At 39.1% G+C, this 17,189-nt stretch overlaps 1 protein-coding gene across 2 annotated transcripts in view; it reads right to left on the bottom strand.

Moving 5' to 3' along the window:
- Window positions 1-7,517, bottom strand: part of pex5la (peroxisomal biogenesis factor 5-like a) — a 69,590-nt gene extending 62,073 nt beyond the window's left edge. For both annotated transcript variants that reach the window (XM_033965872.2, XM_055221130.1), the window contains exon 1: window positions 7,235-7,517. In XM_033965872.2, the coding sequence (XP_033821763.1) occupies window positions 7,235-7,255 (21 nt within the window). In that variant the 5' untranslated portion in view covers window positions 7,256-7,517. The remainder of the gene's footprint in view (window positions 1-7,234) is intronic.
- Between the last annotated feature and the right edge of the window lie 9,672 nt (window positions 7,518-17,189).

Below are 17,189 nucleotides of genomic sequence, written 5' to 3'. Positions count from 1 at the left end.
TATTTTTTGTATTAATTGAAATTAGGCTGTAATGTTCTCTTACAAACAATTATATGGTAATAAAACAGGTAATAAAATGATAGCTGGTATGCTTTGAAGTAATGCAGGTATATTAAGTGTACACCCATTCCCCTTTATAGTAAAGTGAAGGTGACGCTCACATCTGCCACACTGATGTGCGCATGTGTTTATCAACATCCACAATCGCCTCTATCTCCCCCAAGGATCGGACACTCTCCCCCGCTGCCGCCTGGAGACGCCTGCTATCTGGAGCAATGAATTCCCAGTTGGAGAAGAATGTTATGAATGGCTCAGGCGAGTGAGATGGATGGGCTATCCGCTTCCCCGCACGCCCCTCTGCTCTCACGGTAACAAAGATGCTGGGGCTTGTCCTACTTTTGTGGGGGGAAAAAGTGGCTTTGTACAGTAACTCGCGGGACTTTCCATGTGGGGTTTAGAGGGCTGCTGCGTTAACAGACTCAGAGAAGATAGATGCCCAAAGGAAATCTAACAAGAGAGAGAGCTGTGAATATAGGTCCTTAACAGTGATGCTTTTGAGAAATGTTGTCTGAGAACGCTGTCAGTGCTGCGGTGACATTTGGCAGTTGAGTCAAGAGTTCAGGCCAAACCCTCCCCATAATAATGACTCCAAGACATTTGTACGGTCTTCACTGTCTATGAGGTGAGACAACACTGTTATGTCATCCTGGCTGTGCTGAACAAAATATTAGTCTTGCCGAGCTTAAAGGGCCCATAGTACAATTTTTTCTGATCTCTGTTATAATATTGTTTCTACATCACAAATATAACTGGAGTTGTGTTTTGTTTCATTCACTCACATTCATTAACACAAAAACCCTGCATGTTTAGGCTGAGTTCTTCTCTCAATCAGAAAACACTCTGTTCCACCTTGTGATGTCATGTGGTGATACAGGAAGTGCCCCACTGTGTTTTTAAACTCACACACACTCACACACCTTCACTTGAATCATTTTGATCATTTCAGCTCTGGCATTCAAATCTCTACAGAACTAAAGGTAAAAGGAGCTGTGAACTTGAAAATTACCAATTAATAATAAAGTGTTACTCAAACATGTGTGAATGAAACGCACAAGTCGAGGTATGTTTTTGATGAGGTAACAACATTCTGCCATAGCTACCAAGAGTCAGTTTTGGGTAATATAGGACCTTTGAACTGAGAACACCACTCTTTGAATAGACACTGATGTTTTAGTAGGTGGAGTCTTGTCTGTATCTCAAGAGGACGTAGTTTATTTAAGCTCCCTAGTTAAAATTGAGATCCACTGATATGTTTTTTTGTTTTTTTTATGGTTGATGTAGATACCAATTGTTTAGAAACTAGAGAAATCGATGTCAATAAGCCAATATGTTTGGGCCAATATGTAACCACAACCTTATTTCACTGCAAACATCAGAGAAGTGTGTAGTCACATATGAGCCTATAAGGTAAAGTTTCAGGTTTAGGGTAATTTTCTAGTTTTATTATTTTATTACAAAACAATCTGAACTGGAGTGTGTATCTTTTGGTAATTGAATGGATTTTTAATAAAATTCTGCAGAAAACATTAACACATTGTATTCCATTTGTTGTTTTCTTTAGTTGAATGAAGGAATAAATGATAAATCACTGCCAAGAAAATCCATATTCTGACATAAACCATTACAATCTCTAATTGGAGTTGCTGAAGTGTGTCAGTAAGGCTCCTACTGGCACTGAATTCAGGCAACCACATAGTACACAATGAATTATCCATTTTTAATCAAGATGCATTTAGGTTTGATCCATTTTCATTTTTGGAGATGTTTTCACTCTCCTATCTGACCCCATCATCATTACATTTAGTAGCACTGATACAACAAGGGCAGAGCCTGAAAATCTGTAAATATTCACACAGCAAGAACAAATGCTCTCTGCTCAATCTGCTTAAGGCCCCAATGCTGCTGATGTGACCGAAATCCTTCTTAGTCGCCCTGTAGTCCGCTTTACCAGTCCTACAAGCTGATCATGTTCTCTGTAGCACATTAACTACTCAACCACGGACTACCACTGCTGCCAAACACTGAAAACTGGGTGCCACAGCGTACACAGACAAATTCCCAACGACCATAACAAGAATAGTTTTTGTTGGCATTTCTAATTCTATCTCGCTGATGTTGCCACTTTAAAACATTAATCAAGAAGAAGGCTGACTCTTCACAACTGTGGGTCCCAACCTGGCGATGTTAGGTAATTTAGCTGGTACATTTAATCCGGGTAAACAGAAAGCTAGTCTAGTCAGTCATATAACATTACAAGAGATTACGTATAATTTTTGTCCATGTCAAGTCTGGATGAATGGATTAGGCTGCGTCAGACCATCAAAAATATGATTTATACAGAAGATGGGCCAGAAGGGAGCCATAAAGGAAAAGAACTTGAGATTTTAAGAGTGGCCCTATGTCACAACAGAAATTAGGACCAGATCTTCACTCAATGGAATATGTTCAATCAGTGAAAATTGGGAATTCACTGTGAACTAATCTCTTGTATGTGGATCTGATATTTCTGGCTCTATCTTGTAATACATTTAGCCAATATCAGTTTCCAGCTCTGTAGTGTATCATAACAAAATTATGTAAAAAATAACTAAACGTTTCTATTATTTTTCCTACATCAGATGCCATTTGGACAATATAATGTTTATCTATAGATGTTTGGCAAGAGATCGTCCATATGCTGTTATAGGCTTGACAAAAAATACTATTCAGAAGGATTAAACTCTGCTGCTTTTGAATAGAAAGCTGGCCACACTACACATTTTTACTTCTCAGTCCAAATTCGCTTAATTCAAAACCAACCCAAAGCCACAATGTGAGATGCTATGACGTATTCACGGCTAATAACGGTTTGAGCAAGTCTTCCATTATCGGCATCTCCTGTACTGTAATGCATGTGAGTTCGTTCCAGCTATGTTTGACTGATTACAGTGGGCTCCGAAAGAGGCAGACCTATTAAATCACCATTAATCAAGAGCTCACTTCTTTAATCAAAGCGGCATTAAAACTCCCTCAGCGGAAGTATTTGGACGACCTCCTTTGTCGAGTATTAACGCTGCCCACAACTGTAGAACATCTGGACTTCTTATGAAATGTCAGCAGTTATGACCCTTGAAATTACCAGAGAAGATACAGTACGCATGCTCTGTCTGCCTGTTTACCAAGCCATTGATTTGATTGATTTTACCTTACTTCCAGTATTCTATGAAATACAGCTTTATTTTTCTTGACTGGTATATGTTGAATTTGTTCATATATTCTGCTCATTTTAGACAAGATAAACAACATATCCAGTCTTAAAATATCTCTATGTTTGTGTTTATATAAAAGGAGGGCTTTAAAATGGCAGAGGCTGTAACATAATGGGAGTGGGTGCTTCCTTACCAATTATTCTTGAATAGTTTTGCCATCAGTTTAAGATTTGGCAATAATTACAGTCTATCTCCATTAGGACTGGACAATCAATGAAATTTGAATCAAGATCATTTCTACTCATCAAAGATCAGCTGAGATCTTTTTATCTGAGAGGTCTAGACAGTTCATACTTTGGAGGAATACATTGGGCTATTGTTGGTCACATTGGTCAAGTAGCGCTTTTCCATCTTCAAGGCACTCAAAGCACTTTCAAAGAACTGCTCACCCATTCACACACACATGCATACAGGAATGTACACAGACACTGGAGATGAGGTGGGTTAAGTGTCTTGCCCAAGGACACCATGACAGCATTTATCTGTGGGCACTGGAATCGCACTATGAATCTGTGGGTCAGTGGATGCGACCCCTCAACCAATGATGTTTACGTCGAGAGTGGGATTCAAACGACCAATCTTCGGATCAGTGGACAGACACTCACAACACAAGTGAGAGACTGTTGTGTTAAATAGCAATGATAAAAAGTCCTTATTGATTATATTCAGGAAAAGAATACTGAAAGCCGTTTTATTGGGTTTTAGTAAGAAAATAAACTTCATTTAAAAACAAAAATGTTTGTAACCTATCAATTACCTATTGTTTAGATTTTACAGTGTCTCAACTCTCACAGGATTGGGTTTGATGGACGTTTTATGATCTGTGACGTTACCAAAGAGATTAGAGTGCAAGCATCCTGTCACCCCCGTTAGCATGCTATTGATTTTATTGATGCCTCTGCTTTGTTTGCTAACCTAGAGAAAAATACTATAACCTTCCAGCCAAACCTAAATTAAAACAGATTTTTTTTTTAGCTCTGACTGGTATTTATCTCTTTTCATAACATATGTTTATTCATGCTAATTTGAGTTCTTGACACATCTTATTTGGGCGAATGCAGCTGGAAAAATTGAAATGCAAATTCACTAAATTAATTCTGAATAACTCGTGCTTTTCCATAGTACTAAATTACATATAAACAAGCAGCCAGTTATGCAATTTTAAAACCCAAACAGTAATGAAAAGATACTGTAGGATTTTAAGACGCTCAATCTTGATCAACACAAGATTTTTCCTCGGGGATTGTGAATATGCAAATAAAATTACATAACCGTGTTGTGTTTAAGCGAGCAAATATCCAAAGGCCTTCACACATAATTTCTACTGAACCAAGAAATGTCTTTTACTCACAGTACAAACAGTGACTAATTAGATTTACAGTAAACATATGGAGCAGGGGGGGAGCGCACTGCAGCCTGAATCAGAATGTCACAAATGTAATAGGAATGTGCCATAGAGGAACGCATTAAGCTCGACGGTGTATCGATTGGTATCTTATCTATGTTTGCTTTTATGGGAGAGTGCTGAGTCAGCTCCTCCTCTTGTCTTCAATTGCACCTTCAGAAGCACAGTTCACAAAGAGCAATGATATCCACACCTCTCAATTACTTTTTATAGCACATTGGTCTTCTCCATTACTAGTAACACAATCTTTAGCTGGCAAATTAAATACTGAAATATTGGCACATATGTTTCACCAATCTGTCCCACATATGGAAGAATTATACTTGTAAATCCTGAAAGTAATAGAACAAACTTAGATGAAAACAAAGGCAGACGTAGACCCAAACTAATTGACCTAAACTAATGATGTATTTTGGGATATATTTAACATTTTGGCGACCTTGTAAGACCATACAAAAGCCTTGTTCCGCTCCAGGTGAGAGGGGAAGTTTTGTTACCGCTTTGGAATCCATCTCAGTATAAGATATTTGATCCGGGCGATATTGTGTCCATGTTCAGAGCAAGCATGTTCTTGGTAGACAGAGTTCCTCGGTTAGACAGCTAAATTAAAAGTGGAAAGAAGGAGGACGAAAAGCATGTGCGTTTTCTTTATCTCACCTGACTTATGAGTTCTAAGTGAAAATTCTGATTGATCAAAATGTACTTTTCTTGACATCTGATATTACAGTGTGTTTGACTAATGTTTCTCTGTCCAAATGGCTATAGGATGCGTTTTGAATTTCTATACCGTAATGTGCTCTCATAATAATATAATGACCTAAGCAAAATACAAAGGTCCCATTAGGATACCACACTGTCAGAATATACAAAAATCATGAGTATGCCTTATGTGTAATCCCATATTCAATCAAACTTCAATTCAAAACCAAAATTATTCTCCTATTCAATCATGAGTTTTTGCAACATTTTGAAGACTTTTTCATATTCAAAAGGTACAATATGTTTTAAATTGTTAATCGCTATGGCAACTGTCCTAGTCCTAAATTCTTATCATTCTGAAATCCATGGACATTGGGGCACAGTAGCTGCAGATTCACCACTACTTTTTCCTTTAGAGCTTTTTGGACAAGTACAACTTTTACAGACAGTAACACAAGGTGACAGGGTGTTTTGGAGATGCACTGACCCATGTCGTCCATTATAAGTCCAGTTTTTTCCCAATTTCAAACACATCACGTTTTTGGACAAAATGTTCACTATTTGTGGTCGAATATGTCCCATCCCCTAAGAAGTGCGGTCGTAATGTTATGGCCAATGTCAAAGATAAAAAAGGGCACATTTTTCTTGCGCCCTGTACTGTCTCATTTTGAACTACAACCTCAGGCAACCTCACACACACGTACACACACACACATCTGAAGAGAAAGTGTTTGAAACAGCATGATAAACACTTATGTTACACAAGTCGTGCGTCACAGCAAGATCTATTACCATCAGATACAACGATTACTGGACATTTGGAGCTAAATTGGGCTCATGAATGTAACAGAGGACGACTTCCTATTAGTCTGAATGCAAACAGTGCACAGTGTGATGGCATGCGTGTGGTTATGAACATAAAATGGGTGAAATGGGTACTATTACATTGCTAGTACATTGGTTTTCATCTGACTTAAAGCAGCCTCTCCAATGACCCTTCACTAATAGAACATGGATAAAAGTAACAAGAAGAGGCGTCCGCTTTATTCATGCATTTTCAATGAGTGGTGTAGCAGGAGAAATATATCATAAAATATTAACTTTTGGTCCTTAATGCTCTCCTCAAAAGCCCTGACTCAGGACTGGTCTTTTATTACATAATCAACTGTCTGGAGCTCCAGTGTCTCAATCAGCTGACAGCTCTGCTTTAAAACAAGAAGAGTGAAGATGACAATAGCTCCTAGCCTGCTGTAAAGGCTGTTTCCATTACAGTGCACGCACATTTACAATACATAAGCACCCGTGTTAATAGCACACGGGAGTAAGAAACCTGACCATAAGATCATTTACAAAGTTCACTAACTTGTCTAAATTTTCCCCTACAACGTACTGACGTAAAATTAGACGAATTAGCAAAATAAACAATAGTTTGCACATCAAAAAACTACAATAAACGGCCCAGTATTTACCGTGTCATCATTATGGCACACTGTTTTCATGTATCCGTGCACGTGGGACGCAGCACGAGCTTGTTTTCTCGCTGATGACTTGGAAACATAGAGCTGACAGAGCGTTGAGAACAATTCCCCAAGTGGGCTCTATCCAAGATAATAAACAAATTACAGCATCTTCCTTCTGTTGAACAATAACATTTATGAACAGAGCGGGTTTGTCTGCCAATAGTCGCTGCGCTGTCAGCTGTGATGAGTTCTCTTTTGCTCCAGACTTGTCTTGACTGACACTGTAGAGTAATAAATGTCCTTGACCTGAACTATACGGGCGGTATGACTCAAAGTGTGCCTCGCTGCGTTAGTGGACATACCTGTAAATGTCCCTGGTACATATTGAGCTCGAAGTGCGTCGGACCTCTCCTTTAGCGTGGACTTGGACCAGACTCGAGCCAGTCTGGAAGTGAGCGCATCAGGAGCGGTGTTCAGAGACCAGGGTCCGGGTCGCGCCACGGAGCTGTCCGCTGTCAGTGCTGAAGCCTGGAGCTCATCCAGGGTTTGGAGCGTGCAGCTACACGGAGGCGCGCCGGGCGCACGGCACGAGGTCACACACACTTGTGCCTAACGCGCTGGAGTTGATGACGCTGTTAAAATATGAGGTCAAAAACAAACCTCCGCTTTAAGTCGCGCCGCCCGCTGCTGCCCACATCTCCACCGCTCCTCCGCTGTCTGTGCTGTTTTGACGCTGTCCCGCTTCATTCTCTACTTATAGCGCGCTCCTCTTCCCTGTTTGTTGTAGCTTAGAGCCAGCCCTCTGGTTCCTCCTCCACTGCTGACGTACAAGAGCACAAGATCATTCAGTCACATTTCACTGCACAGAGCCTCATGGGCTTGAGAAACACAGTTCACTTCAAATAAGCTCATGCTTGATGCTAAAGTAAAAATGATAAGTGAAAGTTGTCGTATTTCCATAATGCAATGTAAAATGTTTGTAGGCTCGTGGACATAGGCCTATTCGGAAAAGACTATTTATATTTCACATGCAGCAATGTGCAAATATTAATATTAGTCTATACTCAAACAGCAGATCATCCGTTTTATTTGTGTCTGTTTGCTCAGACAATGTTTATGCAGAATTCACTGCATTGTGCTGAACTGTATTGCTCATTAAATGGAAAGGCGTGGGTAGCTCATACAATGTGTGAAAGAATCAATTAGTGAATGAACACTGCCAAATATGCATCATTGTTGTCTGCCTATTCTTCGTGATGTGATTGAAACTTCCCCCCCTGTTTGCAATGTTCATAACATTGCAAACTGTAAACACAGTTCATAGGCTGTGTTTACAATATAACACAAAGACGCTTGCCTCTCACTATATCTCTGTGTGGTGGAAATGAGTTATTTCTTGTATAACCTGATCACATCAACATGCCGATTGGTCTTTAATTGCACACAAATGTAATCCTCATTTGTCGTTTTGTTTAGAAAGTACTCTTCCACTTCCCACTAGAGTCCACAAATGTACCATAACTTCAGTGTGGTTTTAAAGTTTATGTGGGTGAGGCTTGTAGTCCTGACCAAACCTCACAATCTGGAGATGTGTCTCAAGGCAACACTGTAGCATCTACTGCTCCTGACAGGTTCATTCAGCATTGAGGGATGGGTCAAATGTCAATAGACAAATGTCCCTACAGGGACAATAAACATGACATGTCACATTTTGTGTTTTGCTGCCCTTCCAGTTTTGGTCAATGAGCATTAAGAACCCATCACTGATGTAGATGATCAAGTCTAACTTTACTTCACATCACAAAATGACAAAATTCATGTTCAGAAAAGTTTCTCTGCAATATGGCATCTGAGAACCATACCACAAAAATGACAAAATTACCCTTTTGGAAGGAGTTGGTTATGTAATCCTCTGTTATCTTCCTGGCAGCTGCTGGCCTCAATTACACTCTGAAATAGTTTATGACATGTCAGATTTAATATAGGGTGTCTCAGCCAATGCATCAGGTGTCTATCCGATGCCCGGGATTGATTTGCACAAACATGGGGTGGATTCCATTTGATTATCTTTCTTTCTGCAGACAGCAGCATAAGGGAACATATGGTTCAGCCCATAACATTGGACAGAAAGCAGACTATACATACATTGAAATCTGTTATGCAACAGTGGCTCAAACATCAAACCCAGTAATGTTCGTAGAACTGGCACTGAGATATCTGGGAGTCCATCCCCCCATTTTCATGTTCCTAACCTACTAGATCAAAACAAATTCTGCCTCAAGGTGCCAAAAATCCACATCATTAAAAGACCTTTTGTTTTATTTACTACAGAACATAATGTACCCTTTGTACCAATACAGCTTCATATTTCATATGACATCCAGCATCATTTATCAATGAATAATGATGACTTTGATGTGAATGTGTGTGTGCTGATGATGGACAGGCCTGCGTACCTATTTTTAGATGACATAAGATTACTATCTGTTCCATCAATCATTTATTTTTGACAGACACAAGCAGGATATGACACAGAGGTGGATTACTGTTTCATACCAGACAACAGTGCTGTTTGTCAAATTATTACTGATGAATTGATTTTTTTCTGAAATGAGCCAATGGGAACAGACTGGAAAATGATTTGGTTTAAGGTATAAGGACATTACCTCACATGGAAAACCTATTTTAGGCCATTACAAATGGGTTATATAAATGTTACAAGAATAGGCACACCTCCTAATGAGCCCATTATTTAATATTGTGACTAATGAACTGATTAAAAATGTATACCTCATTATGTCTCATGTATCATTGTGTGTAGGTGTATCAAATATAATTATGATTGAAACTTGATCTGAAAAACACAATACCAGATGGTTAAAGACTTTGGTTCTATGGAAGATATTCAAAGTTTTGTTCAACTTCCTGTTCCTGTTGCTATAAAATCCAGTAGCTCTTTGTTGGTATTACACATGCCACATTTCAATTTAATAACACATTTATCTTCCCTCTGTCCAACGATTACACTTTTACTTTCTATATATAGAGACAGTTACGCAGACAGGATAATAATGGGGAAAATACAGAAAGATAGACCAAGCTTGTAATCATATTTTCCATCCATAGTATGCTTTCTACCAGGTGCCTAGATTCATCTACATAATGTACAGCCAAAGTGCCAATTATGTTTGCAATTATTTCTAAAAGGGAACGACAGACAAGCAGTTCTTTAGCATTCCTAGCATTTTAATAGTGGATTATACATTTATAACTCTGACCAAGAAAGACCTTTTGTTCTGAATATGAAGGTATATGAATATGAATATGAGCAGGTCATGTTTTCACATAGAGTCTTGACACTGGTGGAGATGAGGTCCTTAGAGCTGCTGATGCTGAGAAAAGATAAAAGGAGATGTTGTACTGCTGAAGGGGGAGGAGCTTTACATTTTATGAGGAACAGTTTGGCTGTGGAGTGGGAGGACGATGTGATAATGACTACTTTATTTTTCACTGTAATTAGCACTGTGTACACTGGCACACAGAGGTTTTGGGTTAAAATCCCTGAGCAGGACACCTGGGATGATCTTATAATAATAATAATAATACATTGAATTTATAGAGTGTCAAGACAAAACGCTTTACATTGCCCTGAGAATGACAGAAGTGACGTTGCCAATCCGAGCCATCTGCCCCTCCCACTAGTGCCAACACTCACTCATACACCACATTCATAGACAAGGTGCGTCTTGCCTAAGGACACAATGACAGTCACCCCTAGATCCACTGCTGCTCACTGTGGCGCCTGATATTCAGATCATTCCATGTCCTTCCACAGAAACTGCGTTCTTTCTTCACCCACCATTAATGCGTTGGCTACAGGTTTATTGTCTACTGCACAAACACAAAAGTTGCCTTGCCTGGTCAGCTCACGAATCACCATTCATTTTCATGTTACTCAAAGCTTAATGACCGCTCTAAAACCTTATCTGCTTTTTGGAGGACAAGTCATCAAGGGACAGCCAACCAAATGGAGCATGGGAGCAGCAGACCGTAAGTTAATAGAGCAAAGAAATGATTATCTTCTCTTCACAAACATACTCTGCCTTTGAGGGAGATTAAACAAAATAAAACCAAAGTATTTATTTTTTGTGTCTATTGTAAGTCTAAGCTCATAAATACTGCAATTTTCCTCTTAGATGTCAGTCAAGACCTCCTCAGCGTTCTCCTGTTTCTTTGTAAGAGCCCTTCGTGGCCTTCGTTCTCGTCTGATTGGACACATGGTTTAAGTTAACCCTGATGTATTGGAGGATTTAACAGCAAACCTTGGCCTTGTGGTCTCTCTTGGTAAATAATAGCCCATGTGTTGTCTGCAATAAACAGATAAGGATCAGGTAAGGCTAATGTTGCAGAGGCCAGACTGAGTAGACAGAGGGACGCATGGCAGTAAAAATCTAATTAAAAAGTACATGTATATTGAGCCAGGTCAGACCCCTAAATGGGAGACATTTACCATTTTTACTTATTAATGACATGGTATTCTCATTACAAACATCCTTTTATATTAATGAGTGGACAGTAACTTACTACAACAAAAATAAGCATTTTAACAACATGAATTTTTGTAATCCCCCATCTGTAACAAAAAATATTGGATTACAGAATGTTGTGACGTCATCTCAGACCCACTGTACAATGCACAATGCAACAATGTGTTTGCATTTGCCAACCTGTGTTTCTACTTTAACCTCTGTCTTTCAGTCATCGCAATATATGCCGAGATTGAATTGTTATTTAGTGGTGATATGTCAAGGCCAGTGGTGGAACATAACAAAGTAAAAATAGGTATTTGTACTAGATTTTAAAGAGGATACTTTTAACTTTTACTTCACTGGATTTGAGAGCAGCTATATGTACTTTCTACTCCACTACATTTTTAACTGGACTGAAATTATTATTTTTATTATTGTCTGAGACCTACTTAAAAGACTGAGGGGTTTATTTTTAACATGTTCATAATCTGATGAAGCAAAAACATACAAATAAAACAGCTAGAAAAAAACAAATCTGTTCAATTTAGTTTCTGTTGATCAAAATTCTGCACAAATCCGCATCAAAATCATTACAGTTGAAGCCTTATAACTTCAAAATCTGCACAAACTTTTTACCCTTTAACTGCATTTTTTTCAAACAGGTACTTTAATACGTTATTTGTTTGCTCCAGTATCAGCACTTTTACTTAAGTAACAAAATTAAGTACTTCTTCCACCACTGGTTAAAGCGAACCAGTAGCCTACATTTGCAATACTATAATACTATTTTGCATTTCCATTTGATTCTAGATACACACAATAATTCCTTCAGTTAAAGAAAAAAAATATATATCAAGATCACGTGGTCATATTATGCTTCATATGTGTTCTTAAGAGTTCATGCATGTCAATGAGCATGTTAATATATATAGCACATCAATATTTACTACATATCAACTGATACTTTGCAGGGACATTACTCTGACTTATTTAACAGGCACTTCAAAATCAACTCACATGTTGTAGTAGTTTCTGGTCAGATTGTGCTAAAAGAAAACTATTGTAGCATTCTGATGTAAGGAAACCACATTTGTTCTGTTTGTTGTTCATTTTCTGCACACATGGGCTACTGTAGGCCAAAACAAGAGCAAAACATCAGCAGTCTGAACTCGGTCACTCCAAGTCCCACAACTTACCAGCAACTGACAAATAAAACCTCCACGTCAACACATAAATAGTTACAAGAACAACAAAAAGTGTCAATCCTGAGCTGAACACAAATCATCAGATCATTATATACCTTGATATAACTTGAGTCTCAGAGGTTCAAACAGAGCAGTGCCTACAGTTAGAAAGGTACCAATGAGCCACATCAAACTGAAATCTTAAATACATATATTTTGATCATCTGGATTTCTCCGTGTATGAATTAAAGTTGTCTACAGAATCTATAATTTCACACTTGGATCTGCTCTCCCCTCTGTCCTGTCCCCGCACATGTTGGGCCATATCACCACAGCTGAATCATTGATAGCCACATCACATGTCCACAAAGAACTGTCCTATTTTAAAATGTACCCGATCTGCTTGTTCTGCCAGCTTCATTACTCCACTTATCGGTGGAAGATAACCCATTCATAATTCATGTTTCTCAAATATTCCTTCAGATGAGTACACAGAAATTCCATTCATCTCCATTGCAAAGACATAGGCCTACTTGAGCTGCTGCAGAGAAGCCAACAACATCGTAATTTTACAAGTGTCTTTTAATAAAACATATTATATTGACAAATACAAAAGTAGATGAAGGGGTCTGTATTGCTTTGATATTTCCACTCACTGATTGTTAGCGTGTTTAGAATGCAAATGCAGCCCTGGTTTGGTGTTTTGTTTTGTGGTGGCCGATAAAAGCAGGTTGTATTCACAAGCCCACAGAGCTGCCTTCAAACACAGCTGACCCCACTACGCTGCTCCTTTTATCTTTGCACTTTACTGTTCACAGCGAGGTCAATTACATCTACAGCACACGGCATTATCAGTGTTTTATTACACAGCCTTTTAAGCTCATGCCAGAGGTGAGGTCCGTGCTTCCAATGTTGGTTGTATGTAGACAGAAGGATGTAACTCCTCCCACTTATGCAAATCTGTTTATGTAAATAGTTTGGAACGTTGCAAATTCTTGGGGGATGTTATGTAAGGAAAGGGATTGTCCTGGTATAGCTTTGGCCTTGTTTGTTCATGTTTTATGTACATTTTCTAGGGAGTGTGTAACTTTTCTGCTGGTCTGTTACCTGCTTGACTCCGTGAAGATATTAGTGTTTTGCTCATCAACACCATAATTAAAACAAATGCTAGATAGATAGGTTTACTGCCAAAATGTGGAATATTCCAGGCAAAGCAATAACATCTCCGTGGAGACAAGCAGGTAGCAGAAAAAATAGTGCACTTATGGATAACTGTTTGTGTAAATGATAATAAATATGATACAAAGCCTTTTCTCCTATTCTCCTTGTTCATGAGTGAATTTAATCTCCTTGGAGTATGACGCATGCAGTGTCTATGCCTGTGTGTTTTCTGTAAGCAGCAAACAGGACTTCTGATGTGTCCATTCCTCTCATCTTCCTGATCCCGAGTCACTGAGCCCTGCAGAACACACTAAAGCACAGTGTTTTATAGAAGGAAACAAAGCCTTACATTGTGTTGGTGATGCTACCTGATAAACAGCTTCTTATGGACGACAAGAACAGATACTAGTAACAGATTATACACATTTAGAATGATGCAAATAACCCCCTTGCATATTTAGCGCAACAGGAATTAATTGCATCCTACATTCCCACATCAAAAACAATACGTACCATCCTGCCAAGTGGAGCTCATTTCATAAAATAGCCAGATTTTTTATATAAGGCTTTGTAGCGGTATAGCAGAGTTCTTCCATAATCAGCTTCCCACAGTAGCATTTGACTAATTATTTGACTTTTAATTAGCTCGGGATGTAAACTGCAGCTGTGACATGCACTGCTATAGCAAAACACACTCCATTATGTATTATTTTTTTTTTTTTCATAAATCTAAAAATAGAAATCATTCTCATGGCTCTTGGGAAACATATATGGAAAACATACAAATGGCAAAAGTAGCTTTAATTGAATTCATTTGATTAAGTTTCACATTTTAGACTCCATTCTTACATGACAGAAATCCATTTTAAGCAGTATTCTTGTATCTGATCTTGTCTTCTTTGTACCGCTTTCTTCCTGTCTGCATGTCATGGCTCACTTTGATTTGAACTGTAATCTGACACCTCCTGAACAAAAGCAGAGGAATTTGATGAGGAGATTTGAAACTGACAATATATTCTGTGTACAGCCTTAAGGCACTGAAGGTTCAGAAGGATACAGATGTCTTTTAAGGTTATTGTAGTGCACAATATACAGTATAAAACAGATCATACGATAAAATAAAATTGAACTATTTTATTTTATTATAAATTTGCAATAAGACAATAATACAGTATTTCTGAAAAGTGTATGGACCAGACAACATTACACAATTGTAAAAGGAACATTTTTCATTAGACTTTTGTTTGTCAAAGACTGACTGGAGATAACTGAAGAAGTCGTAATTATGATGAGTATTGCTCATGTGCTGGGGTCATTTACTCCTTTTAATTCCTTTTAATACTCATATATCATATGTGCATATTTTTACTATTTTAATTACACAAATGCGCTGATGACGACCAAGGTTAAGGTTAATGTACACTTTATTGTCCCCACAGGGAAATTTGTCCTCTGCATTTGACCCATCGTTCAATGCCGCTGGGGCAACCTGTCATGAGTGGCAGGTGCCACAGTGCCCTCAGGGACCAATCTCCATCTTGAGCTAGGCGTGGTCTGGACCATTGAAGATTTGGTAGTTGAACCCTGAATCTTTTTGCTGTGAGGTGTGTGTGCCACCGTTGTTACCACAGTGACAGAAACAGTAAACCAGCACAAAACAACAGCCACATCACTTTAATTATGGGGCTTCACATTTTGACAAGGGCATCCTGACATGATGCACACTGATGGAAACAGTACCCTGCCTGTGTCACTGTGCCCAGGCCCCACTGTGTGTGAGGCAGCTGTAGAGTCATCAGGAGAGAGCACAATCACCACTGACCGCCTGAACCGCAGCAGCTGGCTCATGTCCTCACAAATCCACACCAGGGACTTGGACACGCAACTAAGCTCCTGTTAATCACTTCACCATGTGCTTCTTCAGCAGTTAAGTGTGAAGGCACCAGGGGATTGTTTTGTGGGAAAAACCGAGGCTCACACATAACAGTAGGTTATAGTAAACAAGTCTGAAATACATTGCCTGGCCAAAAAAAAAAAAAAGTCACCACCAAAAAAACCCCCAAAACTTCTAATATTTCATTGGACTGCCTTTAGCTTTGATTACGGCAAGCATTCACTATGGCATTGTTTTGATAAGCTTCTGCAATGTGACAAGATTTATTTCCATCCAGTGCTGCATTAATTTTTCACCAAGATGTTGCATTGATGGTGGTAAAGTCTGACCTCTGCACAAAGCCTTCTCCAGCACATCCCAAAGATTCTCAATGGGGTTAAGGTCTGGACTCTGTGGTGGACAATCCATGTGTGAAAATGATGTCTCATGCTCCCTGAACCACTCTGTCACAATTTGAGCCCGATGAATCCTGGCATTGTCATCTTGGAATATGTCCGTGCCATCAGGGAAGAAAAAATGCATTGATGGAATAACCTGGTCATTCAGTATATTCAGGTGTCAGCTGAACTCATTCTTTGAGCATAGACTGTAGCTGAACTTAGACCTGACCAACTGCAGGAGGCTCGTACCTATTTGCTTAGGTAAATCCAAGTGGCGACTGTTTTTTTGGGGGGGGGTTTTGGCTAGGCAGTGTATATTGGTTAATGAAATGCTGCCTTTGTCTATGGAGATGTTATTGTTTTGCCTGGAATGATCCAAACTTACCTATCTTCATTTAGAGAACCAGATAACGCCACAAGGTCAAGTTATTATTAGATCTGTAGTGAGCTGACCCTGCTCCCAGTAAGAATGTGTGTTTTGCAAATGATGTTGCAGAAATTGAAGTATCTCAGGACTTAGAAGAAGCACGAGGCTAAAGTTTTAACACAGTTTTTTCATCATCAGTACGATACCCAGAAACATGAACCCTTAAAGCATTAGTATTGTCCATTCTAGTTTAGCCCAGTCTGTCTATGCTTCCGTTGTAGGAGTATTATGCTTTTGATGACATAGGCCAAGATAACAAACTGAGCTGGCAGTGTGGGGCTGGCACAGCACAGTAATGCCATTTATCAGCAAGGTATTTTTAAGCACCTTGTTGCTAATTACAGGTAAATGGGCACGTGGACATTGAGGTGATTGACTGACAAGGTGAATGTAATCACGGACAGGTTTGACTGAATCCGCTGGGCTCAATGAAATGAGATGGAGCAATGATGGAGGTAAGTGCAGCAGAATCAGCCTCAGTATCATGTCCTCTCTGTTAGTCTCTCTGGTCCCTGAGTTTTGACATATTTCTGTTCAAGCCCAGTCGTGTCTTCCTCCTGACAGGTGCACAGAGGGGAAAGCAGAAGGTAGTAGGTGTTTTGAGGTTTGCTGGATTAGAAACATGACATGATAGTACTGTTACTGATGCTGTGTTAAATATATTCAAGCTTTACACCCAACAAGTTATTAGGGTTGCCACGACTAATCATAACAATTATCACTAATACACTACTACTACTGA

The sequence above is a fragment of the Periophthalmus magnuspinnatus genome, chromosome 4 (assembly GCF_009829125.3).
Source record: "Periophthalmus magnuspinnatus isolate fPerMag1 chromosome 4, fPerMag1.2.pri, whole genome shotgun sequence".
NCBI lineage: Eukaryota > Metazoa > Chordata > Actinopteri > Gobiiformes > Gobiidae > Periophthalmus > Periophthalmus magnuspinnatus.
Note: the sequence above shows the minus strand (reverse complement) of the source record. Positions and strands in the feature narration are given on the sequence as shown.